General features: G+C 27.1%; 1 protein-coding gene across 1 annotated transcript in view; it reads right to left on the bottom strand.

The window, feature by feature from the left end:
• LOC107453623 (E3 ubiquitin-protein ligase COP1) overlaps positions 1-20,001 on the bottom strand; it is a 36,604-nt gene that overhangs the window by 1,733 nt on the left and 14,870 nt on the right. Inside the window, exons 9-22 of the mRNA XM_016070513.3 lie at positions 19,806-19,838; positions 18,502-18,615; positions 17,566-17,689; positions 15,301-15,433; positions 15,151-15,211; positions 13,581-13,663; positions 11,475-11,583; positions 9,705-9,786; positions 7,371-7,487; positions 5,692-5,809; positions 4,792-4,916; positions 2,931-3,019; positions 2,786-2,845; positions 1,428-1,472 (exon numbers count right to left, since the gene is read on the bottom strand). Coding sequence (XP_015925999.1) covers positions 1,428-1,472; positions 2,786-2,845; positions 2,931-3,019; positions 4,792-4,916; positions 5,692-5,809; positions 7,371-7,487; positions 9,705-9,786; positions 11,475-11,583; positions 13,581-13,663; positions 15,151-15,211; positions 15,301-15,433; positions 17,566-17,689; positions 18,502-18,615; positions 19,806-19,838 — 1,293 coding nt within the window. The remainder of the gene's footprint in view (positions 1-1,427; positions 1,473-2,785; positions 2,846-2,930; positions 3,020-4,791; positions 4,917-5,691; positions 5,810-7,370; positions 7,488-9,704; positions 9,787-11,474; positions 11,584-13,580; positions 13,664-15,150; positions 15,212-15,300; positions 15,434-17,565; positions 17,690-18,501; positions 18,616-19,805; positions 19,839-20,001) is intronic.

The raw sequence follows: 20,001 nt of genomic DNA, 5'->3' as shown, positions 1-20,001 counted from the left end.
TGTAAGAAAACAAATATTCCCATAACTAAAGGTGAAGATAGATGTTTTAATCCTACTGATGATTTAGTAGATCAGACTGATTATCAGGAAATCGTCGGTGAACTTTTATATTTAGCAAATAGAACCCGACCAGATATTGCTTTTGTAACTAGTTATTTATCACAATTTAATAAACGTCCTGAAAAAAGGCATTATGTTTTGGCCAAGAGAGTTTTGAAATATTTGAACGGTTCAAAAGATAGAGTCTTGTTTTATAGTAAAGAATTTGGTTTTTTAAGCTGTAGTGCGGATGCAAGTTGGGGCAATGCAGAAGGAGGAAAATCTTTTTCAGGTTGTGTAATTATGATAGGTAATTCTCTTATAACATGGAAAAGTAGAAAACAAAGATGTGTAGGACTTTCAACATGTGAAGCTGAATTATTTGCTGCAGCTGACACAGCTCGAGAACTTACTTGGATAATAAATATGTTAAATGAACTGAACTGTAAAAAATTTATTGATGCTCCTGTTACTATGTTTTCTGATAGCCAAGCAGCTATTGACTGGTTGAATAATGGTAAATCTTCTAACAAAACCAGGCATGTAAACCTTAAATTTCATTTTGTGAGAGATATGATTGAAGATAAAATTTTAAAAACTGTTTATAAGAATACTAATGATAATATTTCTGATTTTTTAACTAAAGCTGTAACTTTTGAGAAGTTAATTTTTTCTTTGGAAAAAATAAGTTTAATTTGAAATTTATGTTAAAAGAATTAATATTTTTTATGTGTATATTGTTATATGTGTTAAAAAGTAAAATCCTTCTCGCAGGGGGAGATTGTTGTCATTCCCTGGGAAGGATAGCTACGAAGTCTTTCTTTTTATACCGCCAGATGGCGTTCTTTTTAAATTTGTATGTGTTTGTTTGCTTTTTGTTAATAAACTTTTACTTTCTGTCTGAATCTCGATCCACGGACTACAGTTTTGAAAAAGTGAGTTTTATTACACACTAAAAAAGCTAAATTACTTTCTTCCGAATCCAATACATATATATTATATATATATAAAGAATTTGAGTTTCATTTTTAACAGTCATTGAATGGCCGACCCAATTTTTTGGGTTTATGTTTAAATACGTAGCCTTGCAATTTTGAACCCGATCCAGAAGACAAGAGAACTCCTGGGTCAAGTATTGGGAGAAATTTGCCTTCGTAGGACTTTTTAAATGAACTAACCCGCATTTGCGTTTCAGGGAGAGGAAAACTACGAAAAACTTAAATAGTTAGCCTGAAAGTAAGATGACTCTAACCCATGATCCGCCTACCAGTGAGGATATTTTATGCCAGCACTGTGGTTGGTGCAAGCCGGATGCGGAATTCGTATCATGAGAATTTGCTTAAATTAATAATAATTTATGACATAAAATATCTACTAAAACAACTTACTTTAATATTTCCTTGACTGTTGGCAGCAACAACTACATTTGAACCCTATAGAAATAAATAGAAATATTGAGAAATGTTACAAAAAAGGGGTATTTTTATCTGGCAAAATTAAACAGGCAATTTTTCATCATATTGTTATTTTAAAAAAAAGAAAGAATATAATACAATTTTATCTAGGGAAACTTTTCCAAAATAATATCTCATAGGCCTTCTAGAAAGATTGAATATCCACAAAACATTTGATTTCAATTACTAGTCAACATTTTTCTAGTTGTATGAGAGAGATAAATGATGTTATTAAAGAATGTTTCCGATAACAAAGGGTTTCAGAAAATCATTTTATTTAAGTTATGTTCAGGGTATCTGCTACATTTTAAGATGTTCAAATTCATGACTTTCCATGACTAATTCCAAGAATTTTTTTTCATGACTAAACGAAGTTACTATTTTCTTTGACAAAAACACAGCAACAAATTTAAAAAAGCATTATAATAACATTCATTGAAATGATAGGTATAACCAAAACTGTTATAATCTGCATCTTCATATTTATTGATTTTAAACTTAAAAAAACAGAGTAATGAAATAGTTAAAGCAATAAAACAGCTGAAAAAAATACAAAAGCAAATAATTTTTTCTTTTTTTTTCTTCTGCAGAATTATATTTTAAAGATACTTTTCTTGTTTATGGGGGAAAGGAATTCTCCAGATTTTTCTGTTCTCAATTCGGAATAAAAAAAATTCCCAATGACTAGCTTGCTTCAGCTAGATTTTTAAAGTGAAAAAATGATTTTAAAAAAAATCTGAAATCAGAGAAGTTTAAAAGATAATATCCCTTTAGAAATGTTTCTTCTTTCATTTTTTGAAAGAACACCATTATTTTTAAAGGAGACGATAAAAATATTTAATATTTCAATAAAATATGACTGTAAGTGGGGATTTTATTACAAATTCATATATTTGGAACACCATGAAATAGAATCAGCAACCTAAATTCATGATTTTTTTTTAAATAGTTAAAATCATGACAAATTTTGTTCAATACCGAAATTCACGACCTTTCATGAATTCTCATGACTTTCCAAGTGCGCAGATACACTGTATATTCTTTAGAACAGAAGGCAATTGGGATGCACTTCGCAAGTTTAAACTTGTTTATTAATTTAAAATAAATTATCAACAAAAAATTAACAATTTCAATATTAAAATTAACAACAATAAAAATCAACAATTTCTTAAAGTCAGTTATCTTAAGTAATTCTAAAGCATTGCAATTCAAATGAAATAAAACATTGCAGTTTTTAGTGCATAATATTTTTTTTATAAAGTTCTATTTATTAAAAATAAAATTATCCTTACCATTCTCCAACATACAGCACTAACAAATTCATTTGAGTCATCTTCCTTAACATTTCTGTCCTAATTTGAATGAATAACAAATTAATTTAGGAATAAATAATATCAGTAATATATTTATGTTACCTTAATTTTTTTAATTACTTACAAGTATACTTTTGAATGTCTCAAACTTAAATGTCAGCACTGGTGAAGAAAGACCTTTGTAATACACATATAATGAATTATTCTCACTCCCTGTTAAAAAGTAAAAACATCACTATAAATATACATAAAACAAATATTTCTTACATGAAACAATTACACAAAGAACACTTGGCCTGGAACAGGCTGTAGTGCTTTGAAAGAAGAAATATTTCAATAAATATGTTGTTTCTAATGCTACTTTTTAATTTTATATTATAACCGACGTTGAACAACCGAACCAATTTCGGGTTTATGATCAATTGCATAGCTGATGTTCAATTCCATAGCCATTTTGAACCAATCCAGAAGACAAGACTCCTAGATCAGTACTCCCAGAGATATGATTTGTTATGGGAACATGGAGGACTTTGTGACCCAACAGATTTAACATGCATCAGTCACCATTTAACACGGGGGGAGACTTTGGCCAGCGGGGATCGAATCGACAACCTCTTGGACATGGATCAACCTATCCCGGCCTTCTAATGCTATTTGTCAATACCACAAAGCCTGCTTGGTGGAACTAAGCAGATTTAAGGCAGATGGTGTATTTCTTGTAGTTAAGTGGTGCCATCAATTGCCAAGAGTTTGATTTCAGCCCCACACACGTTAGAGGGCGGACCCAATTATTCATCCACAGATCGTAATTTCGACCTGAATCAGAGAATGATCTATCCCCAATTTGGTACCAGCAGAGGTATAAATTTGTTATGGGAACTTGGAAGACTTTGTTACTCGACAGATTTAATGTGCCCCAGTGCTATTTACCACACAGGGAGTTTTGGGACAGCAAGGATCGAACTCAAGACCACTTGTGTTATGACAAATATGAAATTCATATTAAGGCACATATGTTTTAAGTAGAAGTAGTGACACATACTCTTGCCATTTTATTCAATATTTTTACTCAATACTCGTAGTGGAGGTTTCAGTGGTATATAGTTTTTTCAAATATTAATTCATTAACTAAATTCAATTAATTTTAGTTTAAAAAATTATTATTATTTAAAAAACTAACCAAAATAAAAATTTTCTTTGTTGACCTAAGCAGGAATTGTCTTAAATTTTTTTTAATATTACTAGTTATTTCAATTATAACTTTGTAACTTATTATTATTACTTATTGTTTGTTATTAAATACATTTTGACAATTCTAATTAAATACTATGCCAAGGCAATTGCTAAGTTATCTGGTCGCATATCCAGGTGTCTGATTTCCTAGCACATTCATAAGAGCTTCTGTAATTTTAGTTTATCTTTTCTCCTGTTTTTTTTTTTTTTTTCTTTTTCTAAAAAATGTCTATTAAAAATTAGATTTTTGTCAAATTAACCAGCCAGGTCAATTAGGGAAATTTTATGGTTGAAAATGTAGTAATTTTTTTTTTTTTTAAAATAATATTCATCTCATAAGGTAATAATATAATGATATGGATTAACTTTTAATAGTAATTTTTGTTATTGAAATAATATACTTTAGAATAATTTGTAAAGAATAGTGATAGATATGTAAAGAATAGTGATAGATGTTTTTGGACTTAGTGTTAGGTGCTTTAAAAATTCAAATCATTTGAGCAAAAATTTTTTAAAGCATACCAATTTTTATTTATATACATCAATTAATTATGAATTATAGCTGTAATTTTGAATTACTTTATTTTTAAATAGAGTTATACAGTCAAAATAATTTTTTTACCTTAGTAGGGATGAATTTTGTTTTGTTTTTTTCATTTTAAAAACTGCATATCAAAAAAAGTTCTAAAAGCATACCAGTTTTCTTAGTGCACCAATTAATCAATAGAAGTACAAAATAGATTAACACTCACCACAAGTGATGAAATCACCATCTGTGGCTAAACCAACAAAATTCTTTTCATTCAGATGACCTTTAAAAGAACGCAGGGCATTCTGATGCAGGACGTCCCACAGTTTTAACTGGCTATCTGTAGAACTGTAAAAATTGCAAATGCATTCTTAAAAAAATTCTCATGATTTTTTTTTATCCATGATAAAATAAGAATTGTTTAAAAGCAGTATTACAAAAATAAATTAAAGATACGACTTAATCAAAATGTTGCATTTTATAAACAATCATTGAATGTTTAAGAAAGAGTTTGGCAAGTTTTAGGACAGGATGGATTAATCCACGGTTTAAACCGTCCTGTTCAAAACCCCTTGTATTTATAATATGGCACAATTTAAAAAAAATATTGTAAAAAAAAAAAAAAAAATTAATTTTTGAACAAGAAACAGAATGAAAACAAGTTTTTGTTTTATTAAAAAAGTTTATTATTATTTTTAGTATTGTATTATTTATCCTCATGCAAAAACATAATTTATACGTGTTAAAAGCATATTTATTCATGTTTAAAGGATAAGGTATTCTTCACTTTAGTTGTTCATTCAATTGTAGAGCTTCAAAAGTTACAAATCTTTTCCTATTATATTATTTTCCTTTAATAAGTTAAAGCAAATTGTATAAAAGGTATCAAATATTTATTAACATATGCAATTATTATGTGTACAATGGTTACATACAAAATTTTTACATTTTACCAACGTTCAAGGTTTTGAACACTTTAAGATAGTTTTGGTCAGTTTAAAATAGTAAAACCCATGTGTCCTCTCCAAACCCAGTTTAGGACGTCCAAAACCCCAACCCTGGTTTAAGAATATATATGTACACCAATGACCTAAAAAGATGGGAGAAAAAAGGTAACACATACGCAGAGACTATTTCTTCAGCATTTAGAAACTTGACGTAAGAAACTGCCTTTTTATGCCCTTTAAATACTTGCTGAGCTTCACTTAATTTACGTAAATCATAATAATGAACACAGTGATCTATAAAAAAAAAAATATTAATAGTAATTTAGTGCATCACTAAATGAATAAAGCTACTGCTACATAAATCATAATAATTAACACAGTGATCGATAAATAAAATACATTAACAGTAATTTAGCGCATCACTAAATGAATAAAACTACTGTTATGTAAATCATAATAATGAACAGTGATCTATAAAAAAAATACATTGACAGTAATTTAGTGCATCACTAAATGAATAAAGCTACTGCTACATAAATCATAATAATGAACACAGTGATCTATAAATAAAATACATTAACAGTAATTTAGTGCATCACTAAATGAATAAAGCTACGGTTGTGTAAATCATAATAATGAACACAGTGATCTATAAATAAAATATATTAACAGTAATTTAGTGCATCACTTAAAGTTACTGTATAAGCTAATTATTTATTAAATATTTTCAACTGAAATATATCTTATAAAAAAAATTTAATAAACATAACATAACAAAAAGTATAACATTATCTTATCATAGACTTAAAGCATATCTTTTTGAACATTTTATTTTTAAAATTACTGTCTCAAAAATTTTATAAGCTAAGTGTTTAAAATTTTTGGCAAAATTTTTCAAGCATGAGTTTGAAAATTCATTGCGCAACTGAAAACCAAAAAAATAAATAAATACAATAAACAGATTTTATTTCTTTTTTCTTTTTTTTGGAATTGCAATATTAAAAAAAAAATATTTACAATAAATTACTTTTAATTTATATTACAAATAAATATATTAATATAAAAATATTATATAAATATATTATATAATATGTAAATTAAACATGTATAATATAAATAAGTTGTTTCCAATTTATAATTTCTTCTGTTTCATTTCTTGATCCACGTATGTATCATAGCCAAAATATCTAGTCTCATTTTGTAATTTTACTAAAAGCCAATATAACAATGTTTTCTTTTTTGGACAAAAATTGCTTATAAAAATTCAAGAAAGAAACTATACCCTTTTATTTCAATAAATTATTTTATTACTACATATGATTTATGTATGCTAATTATTTTATTACTTTTTAAAAAAAGGGAAAAAAAGGATAATTTTAAGCTTGAAACATTATTATTAGCAGTCTAATTTTTATTAATTTTCTAAAAAAAAAATAATGTAGCAGAAATACATTAAAATAATAGTTCTCATGGTGCCTAAATCATTCAGAATTACACTATGATTGTTTAAAGTTTGATTATCTTATTCTGTAAATCAATAATTGAAAACTACTTATGTATATACAATTCCTACAACTTGAATTAAAGATAAAAATAAAAAAAAACTTTGAATTGTGTTTGTTAAAGATAGCATATTCAATTTTGGCACACTGAGTTTAGTTAACCATGAGCATACATTTTTCAATATATTCTCGATACTAAAAAAAGGGGGAAAAAATTCAAAATACAAAACTGTGAGAAAATTTTAAATGAGAGTTTTTCTTTTTCTAAATAAAACAGTTCTAAACTATTTTTCTTAAAATTAATTTGCCTTCTTTTAAATTAATATTTAAAATAAAATATAAATAATTTTAACCTGCAGAACCAAATGCTAGGTGATATTTGCTAGATGGGCTAAACTTGACACAACAAACATTGGCTTTAGCCTCCAGCGTAGCACAGGAATGTTCCATATTAGTCATCCAGAGTTTAACTAAAGATAAAATAATTAACACATATTACATTTTAATTTATAGTAAGGAACTAAAAACCTGAGGATCATAATTAATGACTTTTAGTTTATAGGATGGTTAAAGAATAATATTAAATTATTAAACAGACGTTTTTATGGACTTAGAAATCAACTGAATTAATGCATAAACTAAAATTCGACTTTATCTGCTAATAAAACAGAAGATTCATAGTAAATTTTTGGAAGAAAAGTATTATAAATATATGTAAATATTTAATATTAACACTTTTAGGACTATTCCTATACATTTTCAAACATCATTGCAGATTTTAAGTAATTTTTAAGCTTTTTGAATCATAGAGCTTTTTTTTATTTAAAGCTAAATTATTTCATTAAGATTCTTTAAAAGCTATGCTGCATATTATAATTAAATTGCTAAAGGTGTTACTGACTTATAAAAATGTGCACACAAACACACACACACAAAAAAAAAATTTAAGTAATTTGAAAATACATTACTTTAAAAAGATGAACAAAAAATCTAAGAACAAAAAAAAATCCCAAAGCAAAAAAACCATTAACTAAAAATCAGAATTAAGTTTCGTATCTTTTTTTTCCATAAAGAGTAATATAAAGAGTTCAATGAAAAAGGAAAAAAAAAAAAAACTCACTAACTTGCACACAACAGAATAACTATTTGCCAAACAATTCAGCTTTTAAACTTTCATAAAAGTCAAAAAGTAAAGAGCATTAAAATCTCACAATAAATATGAACAGTTAATTGCATAAGCTTTAAACACGAGTTTCTTAAAATTCAATACACATACTACATTATACACATATTACAGGGTTCTAATAATTTTATTTGAATTTATAACCAAATTTAAGTGCCCATGTGGGGAACTTATTTGGAAAAATTAAAAATGAATTCAAATACACATAATCAAATTTTTATAGAGCAAACTTAATTTAAGGGTTTAATCAAAGAGTAATTAAATTATCAGCTAAGTCTAACATCTCCTATTTCGAAACAAATATCATGCTCGTTCTAAATGGATATTATTTAGGATGGTTATCAATTATTTGCAGTAATAAACAATATTAAATCACAATAAATTAAAAAAAATTTTTTAACACATTTTTAAAGCTATTAAATAACTTTTGCATAAATAACCTTTTATTTAATAAGAAAATGTAATAATTTTTAAACAAAATTGGATTTGGGAGGATACAAAATTATTTTAATCCAATAAACAATAACTTTTTCAACTAAAAATTCATTTGTTTGAAAAAAATAATTATAAAATAAACAAAAATAATAATTATTCATTGGGAACATAGGAAATTATTTGAATCTATTAAAAAAGTACACATTTTAATTAGTAAACTTTTTTTTTTAACAATAATCGATTAATAGGGAAGAATATAATATTATTTGAAACCATAAAATATTTACACATTTAAATTTACACCGTTTTTAAACAATGACTTATTTGTATATCAACTATTTAAGATGGTCAAAATGTTTTTCTTTTAAAGAAGTTCAACATTATCACAACTTTAAACATTTTATTTCATGGTATGTAGCGAAATCTTTCAACAAAAAATAAGCATCTTTTAAGTATTTTTAAGCAGTATATATATTAAAAACAAATGCAAATTAATTTTCAAAGACTTTACATGAACATAATAAAATAACTAGTTTCTGACAAAGAACTCTTTTCTTGATTGTATTAGCGATTATAAAATGAGATTTTTCGGTTCGATGTAAGAGGGTGGAAAATGAAGCCTAAAATTGAGAACATCTTAAAAAATGCGGCAGAGTGCCCCATGAAAGTGAAATAATCTCCCCGAACCCAGCTCAGTAGACGCACATGCAGTCTCGCAAGTATTTCATCAAACATGTAAAACGATTGGCACTTTCATACGCAATGGACCGACGGTAAGCCGAAGTAGATGATGGTTAAATGAATTGTGAAAACTTTGAACAGAACAATGTGAAAAGTCTGCTTTTGCACAGTACGTGGTGAAAATCGAAATGGTAAAGAAAAAAATCTAATTTTCGAAAGGAAAATTTAAGCACTTTTTAAACACCCAATGAAAAAAACACCTTAAAGGCCTTCTAAAAAAACCAAAACCGAAAATAAGCACCTTTAAGCACTTTTGAAAAAAGCTACACACCCTGTATTTAAACATATTTTACAAGTTTAACCATTGAAAATTTCAACATAATCTAACCTTTTGAATCATCTGAACCAGATGCTATCAACTTGGTATCCACTTTATTGAAGTCAACGCTCCAACACCTTTTCTCATGCTCCTGTAATAAGATTTAAGTTATCAATACAATGCAGTTATAAAAAGTAATTTTATAAATTGTATAATTTTAAATCACAAATATATATGTTTGATACGGTCTCGTTCATGCCAGAAAGTTATATCAGGATTTGCTTGTACTACATTTTCTTTTAACCTATTTGTTATTTTTCTTCAGAAGTCTTTTACGTCTTCGGTTAAGAGAACGCTATATTGCGAAAGAAATTTTTCGTCACTAATTCTCTTTCTCCTTCATTACTAATTTAAAATAAAGAAAAAGGAAGTTCAGTCAAACTTAGAGTAAGTCATGATGTTTCAATTGCTGAAATAAATACTTCAAAATATTCAAGTACAAACAAATTATGAGAAGAGAACTTCACCGTTGCATAATCCTAAGTTACCAACTCATCATTTATTTTCATTTGTATATTTTAAAGATTTTCTGTTTCAGTATTTCAAAACTTCGTGACTTACTCTAGGATTGTTTGAACTCACTTTTTCTACACTTCAAATCAGTAATGAAGGAGAGAGAGTATTCGCGAGGAAAACTTTCTTCTGCGATATGGCATTCTCTGAAGCAGCTGCATCTCTATAACATTTAATAATTTTTTAAGTGGTGCAAATATCTGTAACCTTTTCTTCTAAAGTATTTTGATACTTTCAGACATGATAATTGTTTTAACAGAGAAATCTCTTTCAACTCCCGTCTGTCCATGGGAAAATGTGGGACAAGATCTGATAAAAACAAATAGGTCACTATAAAGATCCAGATTATTTTTTAAATTGAAAACAGCTTATTTTGGCCCAAAAATAATCAATGGGTTTCCAGAAATTTTCAAAGTTTGCTTCATTTTTCTAGTATGTCATCATCATTTACATATATATTCCACTAATTTGAAATTTTATCAATAGGAGCTTCAATTATTTGACGCTGCCTTATCACAGTCAATGTAGATTTTACAAATAATCACACGATGTAAAATCTGTAAATTTGGCATTGTGACATTGCTATGCAAGAAAAAATAGGATTTATAGGAAAATTTTGATTAGATAGGATGTTTTTAAGGTTTTAAAAAAATATAGGAACTATAGATTTATAGGCTAATTTTAATCCCTGGAAAATCTAAACAAAGAAACATGCAAACAATGACAACAACATATAAATAAAGGTACACTCTTTTTCATTAATAGATCATAATCTTTCAAAAAAAGGTGCAAAGCAAAGGCATTCTGCACAAGTGGTAGCTGAAGATAAATGAAAGCATGTGAAATATGTCATAAAAGTAGTAAAGTAGTTATGAAATATAAAAACCAAAGAATAGAATTAAAGAAAAGTAGAATTATTTAAAGGTAGAGCTTAACATGTTTAGTGAAGTGTAAAATAATAAAAAGTTACAAATAAAACAACTTCTAAGGAAAAACGCAATAGGGGAAGCATTGGCAGAACAAAACAATAATTCAGAGTTAAAATTAATCGTTACTCCCAAAATATTGAGTGTTTAAAAAAGTTATTCAATAGGTTTTTTTCTGTTCTTTTATTAGTAATAGCTATTTTATACAAACATTTCTCACTGCTGACACTTAATATGTTCTTCTACTAAGCTCTACAATTATTGTGGAAAACACAAAGCAATTGTATAAAGTAGATAATAATTAGCATACACTCCACTGTGGAACATTTTATAGCCTTACCTGATATGTTTTTACTTTCTGATTAGTGAAAGCATCCCAAAGCGTAACAGTACCTTCGTAATCACTGCTGGCCAACATGTTTTTATGAAATGAACTCCAACTGATACAGCTGAAAAAATAGATTATTATTAAATGCTGGAATTTAGAATATGATCTTCAGGTTGAAAGATTTAGTTAAATGATATCATTGCAGGGTTGCTACAAAAAAAGTGAACAACATAGTTGCTTTTACTAGCCTTAGACATGAATTGGCAACCAAAAACTATGAAAATAGTTGCCTAAATAAGAACAAAAATATGACTAAAATTTTATTAAATGACTTAATTGTCATATGCCACGATCTATTTAGTCAAGTTGGTGGGAAATATGATAATTTTTATATAAACATTAGCATTCCAGCACAAAATTTTTATATCAAAAAAATTTATATATTTGCAGAAAATTAAATACTTTTAATTACAAGAAAATATTCAGAAATTTTTTTTTTTCATTAAAAAAAAAAAAAAAAAAAANAAAAAAAAAACACACTTTTTCTAAAACATTTTCAGTTTAACCAATAATTGATTTGGCAAACATATATATATATTGTGAAAAGTGATTACTCCAATTGGAAATTCTGTCATCGTATTATAATATAAGAAATTTTATTTATTTTTTTTAAATCATGCAGAATTTCGTAGCAATAACCGTTGTAAAGGTGATGGAGAAACAAAATAGATTCGCAATGGAATCTGTGTAAATTGAGCGCACTGAAAAGTGATGACTCAAATTTGTAATCCAAAATTTTTTAAGAAAAGAAAAAATTCACTGTGTTCAGAAGCTACTGCGGCTTGCAGGTGGCCAACCCAATTTATACTTTAAAAAAAAACAACATCTCTAGGAGCACTGAAAAGTGTCCTACTAGTCGCCAAGTTCCCTGAAAATAGTTGCTTTTTTAGCCTTTTCAGGCAAAAAAAAGTTGCCATGTTGCTAAAAGTTGCTGAGGTTGAAAATGGTTGCAAATAGTCACATTTTGGTCGTCTGTGGCAACCCTGCATTGGGATGAAGAAAAAACAGGGTTCGCCAAGTCGGCCCACTTTGAAAAAACCCGCCCGGGTTCTATTGCGTGGGCCCACCTTGAAAAAACCCAATTGGAGCGATAAGTGGGTCTTTTCAAAAAATTTTTTTCTTAATTTTAATAAAACTTATTGTTGCACATTCACTTTTATATTATTTATTGTGCAGCATAAATTTGTCAAATAGAGTTGAATGATTTATGTGATTAAGTTTTTAATATTAGTAAAGTAAAAGAAACTCTAACCTACAATTTTACAGTAAAACAGATTGTTATTATTAATTCATATGCTTAAAAAAATTGAAAAGAAACAATCATTATTATTATTATTTTTTACCAAGTGATACATTAACAAATTTAAACAATTTTATTTTCTGGCTTTAAAAAAATAAGCTAAAACTTTTTATAAAAGAACTTTTTAAAATTATTTATCTAAAAATGAAATCATTTTCCCAGGATTAATTATTATACTCTTTATAATTATACGTAATTTTAATTTCACTTTCTATTAATCTTATTATAAAAACATGGAAGACCATTAAATATTTATTTCAGTTTTTTATTTAAGTCAAAAGTCAGATGAAATTTTAGTTATTACTGATTATAAATATTTACAGATTATAATTTTATAATAGGTAATATATATATATATATATATGTTTAATAAATATATTAAATAAATGTGTGTGAAAACAAAAAGATTAATAAACTTGTTCCATTTATATTACTGATAATCCGTTATTTAAACTTAATATAAAATACATGTAACAAAATTAAAAAAACTTTTTGGATTTTCTACTTTTAAGCTTATACAACACTTCTTAATGAATAAAAATATTTAAACAGTAAAACTTAAAGTTTATGAGCACTAATTGAAAAAACCCAATTTCCCCCGGGTTTTTTCAAATAAAACCAAATTTCCCTCGGGTTTTGTCAATAAAACCTAGGCGGGTCAAACCCCGAGAAAAAGGGATAATAAAATTCAATATTTAAAATTCAAAAAATCCACAAAATATTTGTGTAATATGTATTTCAAAAAAAGAAACTTATACCTAATTTTTTGGTTGCACACCATCTCATTTACTGGGCAATGAACATCAATGGGATCTCTTATCACAGACGCATACTCATAGACCTAATAAAAAATATTATAAATACAAAAACAATGTAGTATTCAGAGTACATCACTATTAACTTTAACTTCTAATCTCAAACTCAGTTCAAAGCACTGTATCATGTTATCTTTCTGTAAAACAAAAAGTTTTTTTTTTACATTCATGTTACTCAATGAGGAAACCACGATTGTGATTTTGGCTAAAATAGTCACCACAGTCACCTTTTCCTCAAAACAGTTATTTTAATCACCTTTTTAGTTGCTGATGCCTGCCCTGATAGATGCCTAAAACTATTTTCCATAGCTTAATTTTGAACAAAAGTTTTTAGCAATTGAACAAATTTACTCACATTTATAAAAATCCAGGAAAATCACTGAATTTATTTGACAATTGAAGCTGAAATTTTTACATGTATTTCAATAACTATAATTTTTTTAATACAAATTAAAATCTAAAAAAAAAAAGGAAATTATTTAAATTCACAAGGCGTTAAGGAGTTAGGACATTTCAGGATTTTGGAAAAAAATCTTTCTATTTTCATTCTATGCTTATAAGGAGAGGTAAAGTTTCTCAGTATTCAAATTTTTGTGTACATCTCACATAACTGATTGGAAACTTAGAAAAAACAAAAATAAATAACACGAAAGTTAGCTGAAGTAGTAATTTGAAACAAATCTTCCTTTTTTTGACTTCCAACTTAAAATTACTATAATAAGGCAATTTAATATTTTATCAATGAACACGTGTCCAAATGCGCAGTCATGTAACTCCGGACAAGCCACGACTGCTGAGCATTTGGACACGTGCTCTGCACTAAAAGACTTTGACTGTATTGTTAAGAAGTACTGGAAAGCTAGAAGCCTAATGACCTAATAGTCAATGGATGGCATTTGTTTAATAATAATTATCAATTACTAATTAAGTATGAAATAATAATACATTATTTACAAAAGTATGTATAATTATTTCGTATTTTTGTATAATTAGCTATTTTGCTGAGTAAGTTTTATTTAAAAAATAAATAAATGAACAGTTCTTGTAAAAATTAGTAAAAAAAAAAGAAGAGAAAGCCTATAGTTCAAAAATTATTTGCATATATAACTGAAATATTTATCTTAACTTAAAATTTGCAAGTACAGCCCTACATACATTAAAAAGAAAGGCTCTATGGTCACTATTTTGTTTTGTAGCTCTTTGGAACAACTTATTATAAAAAAAGCTATAGTTTCTTTTATTTTGTTGTATCACATAAAAAAAATCATAAAAAAGTTTTTTTTTTATAGCCTTGACACAAAATGTGAAGAACTGGCAGAAACAAAATGACATAAAGCTTTATCAGAGAACGGTGAGATATTATAAAAGATACTTTAAACAAATCACAAGATTCTAGTTCATTTGTTTTTTACACAATGATGAATCTTTAAAGATTGTTAATTCAAAAATAGACGCTTAGATGAATTAAAACACATAATAATGCACAGTTAAAAATAGTTATGATGGAACACACCTTTATTTTTTTCGTGACCCCCGCAATTGCAAAATATTCATTATCTTTTTCGAATTCAATGCTGAAAAATAATAATTTGAATTTATATAAGTTGAATATAACAAAACATTTCATTGAAAAAGTAAGGAAGATTGTAAAAGTAATGATTACCTAGATACTATATTGGATCCATTGAAAGAATCATTGGAATAGTTTAAGGCAGCTAAAGGTCTCACATAACTAAATCTAGTAAATTTTATTAAATTTTCTTCAAATAAATCAATACCTGAAGTCCTCATAGAACCTGTATAAACAAAATAAAACAAAATTTAGAAAACCATTTATTTAAGTTTTAAAATAAAACTTATTTATAAGAAATTTATTTTTGAGAGGGCAAAATACTTTATACATTAGATTATAAATTTAAAAAAAAACTTAATTGAACTAAACAAAATGTAATTGAACACAATATAGAAAGAAATTCATTCTATACACTTTTATTCATAAAACATAGCACTAAAAATTAACACTTAATTAAGATGTCATAAATCAAGAATTAACTCCTCCAGGATGATGACCACATGTGTGATCGTGCAATTTTCCTTTCACAAACCACTATATCACACATGAAACAAGCCTTCCTGACTCTAGTGGCTTAAGATCAGTGGTCGGAAATAGCGCACTTCAAGTAGTGAAACTATTGTAGTTGCTACTCTTCGTAGTTTGCAGTGCAGTGAGTAGTGGGATACAAAAAAAAAAAAAATAATAAACCAGTAGTTTGTAGTGATCCTAGCAACTACTTTTAACGTTAGTTAAGAATAGTAACATGGCTCTAAAGCAAACTAGTTTTTAAAATTTTATGGGTACAAATCTTAGCAGATCTGTCAATGGATGCAACCAGTTGGATACAATGGATGCAACCAGTTGGATACAATGGATGCAACCCTACGGCCGCAGCTGAGCATTAATAGAAATTATGTATTTAAAATCACATATAGCTAATATATAAACTAGTCATTTTGAAAAATAAATAATTAATCATTTCAGTCACATTTTCACATGTGAATGCACACTCGTTGAACATTGATGTTATTTCACAGGAAGGGAACATATTTTCGAAGTACTTAATTTCTTAGGGGAAATAAAAGAGCATTAAACAATTTAAAAATTTAAAGTATTTGATAGTTTCGCAGTTCTTAAATTAAATAATTACCGTCGAAAAAGGGATAAAAAGTTGAAGGTTAAATGAATGAATTAAAAAAAATTTCGAATAACAAAGTGGCTCATGTAAACATGAACAAATATTTTGTAATTATTCCCTAATATTTGATGTAAGCCTATTTCTTATTCAAAACCATTTTGAACATAGGTGTAAATTAAGTTCTCCAGCAAAGCTCTACTCCTTAAAGTAGTGAAGTAGTTACTATGATTCCAAAGTAGTTTATAGTCACTACATTTTAAAAAAAGTAGTTTTAGTTAACTACATTTGTAACAAAGTAGTCATAACAAAAATAATGTAGTTTTTCCGACCACTGCCTAAGATCACATGGATGTGATTTCAATTCAGTACTCTTTTATTAGCACTTAGTACACAAGCAAATACAAAGCATGTGGGCCTGGGGAAGTGCTCCCCTTTCCTTCCACCAGTCCTAAAGAGCTTAAATCTATAGCTGTAAGACAAATTTGATTAAAAATTATAGCCTTGCTTTTTCGCCAATTGCTCTGAAATGAATTAAAGGATTTATATCTGTACAAATGAATGAATTTCAAAATGTGAATAACAAGAAGTCAACTTAAAATGAATAAAATAAATTACAATAACCCATTTTAGGCCAAAGGTGTGCAAAAGCACCATTTCAATAAATATTTTTTTATTAAAAGTGTGACATATATTTTTCACCAATTTTATTTTTCTGCTGTTGTCAAGGGTTCTTAAGGCATCCATAAATCATTAGTAATTCAGTTGGAATAAACACTTTCTGTTGAGAAATTTTTAAACTGCGCAAGATTTTTTAAACTTAAAATGGTTATTGACAAATGAAATTTTTTAAAAATGCATAATTATTCCTTTTGAGATTTATCATATGCTTTTATGATGGATAAAAGTTGCAAGTCAGTAAATAAAAAAAAAAAATAATAATGAAACAAATTTCATGAAAATAAACAAGCGTTCAACTAAATGGTTTGCTCATTGATTTGGTGAATGGTGCCTACACGCAGCATTTAATTTCTTATATAAAATATAATTTTTCATACAAACTTTTTTTTGTGTTTTTTTTTTAATGTATTGTAAGCATATTTCAATGAAAACAATACTACATTTTAAAAAATTTATATGCTTGGCCTAAAATGGGTTAATATGTCTAAAAACTATTTATTGCAATTATTTATAGCTCAATTAAAAAAAAAATAATAATAATAATATTTTATGCATACCATTTTCTGAAGGAATGCTATCTAGGGACTTCAGGTTAAAGTAACTTTTTTGAAGATCATTATAGTGCTCATACATTCTTTTCTTTCTGGAATTGAAACTAGGAGCAACACACGTCTTACTCACCTGTAACATAGAAAAAAAAACAGTCAACACATAATAGTTAATTTAGCAAACAGTTTATGACACTAAAAATCAGTTTTAAAAAGTTTGATTTGTCTTCATATAACAATCAACAACTGTAGTAAAAAGTGATATAAATATACAGTCGGACCTGTTTATCTCAAATCTCACGGGAAAGGCGAAAAATTTGAGATAAAGAGCTTTCGAGTTATAAGGGGTATTTTAAAAAATAAAATTTATTTTCAAAATTTGATTAAAAGTGCTTGAATTGTTTTTAGTAGAAAAATACTGGCATTTCTGTAAATTAATTATACTACATTTATTTATTTCTAGAAATTTTTTTAACATACCTTTAACATTGAAACTAAAATTTTTAAAGATTTTTGACATCTAACTTTCTTTGTTGGTAATGCTGTTTGGAAATTTGTGCTCGATTATTAGAAATTTGACTATACTATTTTTAATTGCTGTAAAAACTTAAAGAAATAAGGACAGCTTAACATACTTAAACGTGAATTAAACAGTTTAGCATAGCAGAAATATCATCCTTAAAATATCCCATAGAATGAGCTTTAAGAGGTCATCACTTTTCAAAAAAAGACAAAAATAAGAAATAAAATTCCCTGTATTCTCCCAGTTCGTAAGGAAAAACTCAAAATTCCCTGCTAATTAAGGTGATTTTTAAATTTTCCTGTTTTCCCTGTGGAGTGGAAACCCTGTAAACTGATAAAGCAATAACTGGAATTGTTGAAAATCAGTGATTATGGCAATGATATAAATACTAATTATTAGCTTTAAAAAAAAAAACTACTTACATATTTACTCCCATTGAAACCATCTTGTTTTTTAGCATAGGAACAGTTACCCAAGTTTAGAGAACAGTTATTTACAGCAGAAGTTGAAGGCTCACATTTTATTTGCTTCTGAGGCTACAAAACAATTGCAGATTAACTAGAATATTTAAACAAATACTGAAACACACAGTTTATAGAAAATTTGAACATATGAAAAATTGTATATACTAAAAGCCAAAAAATAGATTTATATGAAATAGAAAAACAAAAGTTTAAAATTCACTAAAAAAATGGGTAAGGATAGTCTTATAATTTTTAAAGGAGGAAATACACAAATAGAGCAGTGAAAAAAAATTTTTTTTGCTCATCACAGTAATGCAATATGAGAGACATAAAATATCACAAGCGACATAGATATCATATAAACCATATGTATATAGTGCAAAATAAATTTGTTATTAAGTAATTTTATCAAATAGTACGATTGTAATACCACAGAAAAATGTTTTTCTTAATTTTCAGACATATATCAGTAAAATCCTAAAAGTTACGAGGTAAGAAAACTGAGAAAGCCCAAAATTAATTTAAAAAAAAAACATTAATTTAAAAAAAATTAATTAAAAAAAAAACACATATAGCATTTACAATTTAAACAAAAGTTTAAACCAAAACAATACCCTTAAAATTTTTATTAACACAAGAGTCAAAGATTTATTTAAGAAAATGATTTTAAAAGCAGATTTTAAAGATCATGAAAGTCTTCATTTTGACATCTATAATGGTCATTGAATTTTGAGTGCATTTTTTTCCGTGAAAGAAGTATATTTTTTGCTTATATGAAGAAATTTTTAATTTCCATTTCTAAACAACCAAAATTCTCCATGAATAAAACTAAACTCAGTGGCGCAATAGCGCATAGAAGGCCAACTCTGCCCATCTCAGTTATCTTGACCTTGGGCTCTGAAAAGGACAACAGCAGATGTTCTGGTTGGCTGGTCAGCCGAAGGTGGAACCCCTAGAGTTAAGTTCCCAAACATGCTTAGTACTCATTTTATCTACCCACTGTAGGGATGAAAGGCTACGTCAACCTTGCCTGCCCCGAGGATCGAACTAAGGACCTGTGGCACGAGAACGTGAAGCACTACCACTCAGCCACTGGGCTGATAGATTACTAATAATTTCAATAAGTGTCTGTTGCAGATTTTTTTCTAAGAAAATGGTAAGTAGTGTAATTACAGATACAAAAAATGAAAAGCTAAGTAGAGTAAATGCAACTATATTGAGGTACATAATTTTGTAGTAAAATAAAAAGTAAAAATACTTACAGGGTACATCAATACATGGGATTTAAGAGTATCCTGTAAATAAAATAAATAAAGACAAATTTACTTAAAATACTGTACTTAAAATAATGAGAAATATGGAAAATAATAAACAATGGAAAATATGCACAGTTAATAAAAAACTTATAAATTTTCTCTCTTCTCCTTTTATCCTTTTTGTCTTTATTTATTATATATA

The sequence above is a fragment of the Parasteatoda tepidariorum genome, chromosome 5 (genome assembly GCF_043381705.1).
Source record: "Parasteatoda tepidariorum isolate YZ-2023 chromosome 5, CAS_Ptep_4.0, whole genome shotgun sequence".
Lineage (NCBI taxonomy): Eukaryota > Metazoa > Arthropoda > Arachnida > Araneae > Theridiidae > Parasteatoda > Parasteatoda tepidariorum.
Note: the sequence above shows the minus strand (reverse complement) of the source record. Positions and strands in the feature narration are given on the sequence as shown.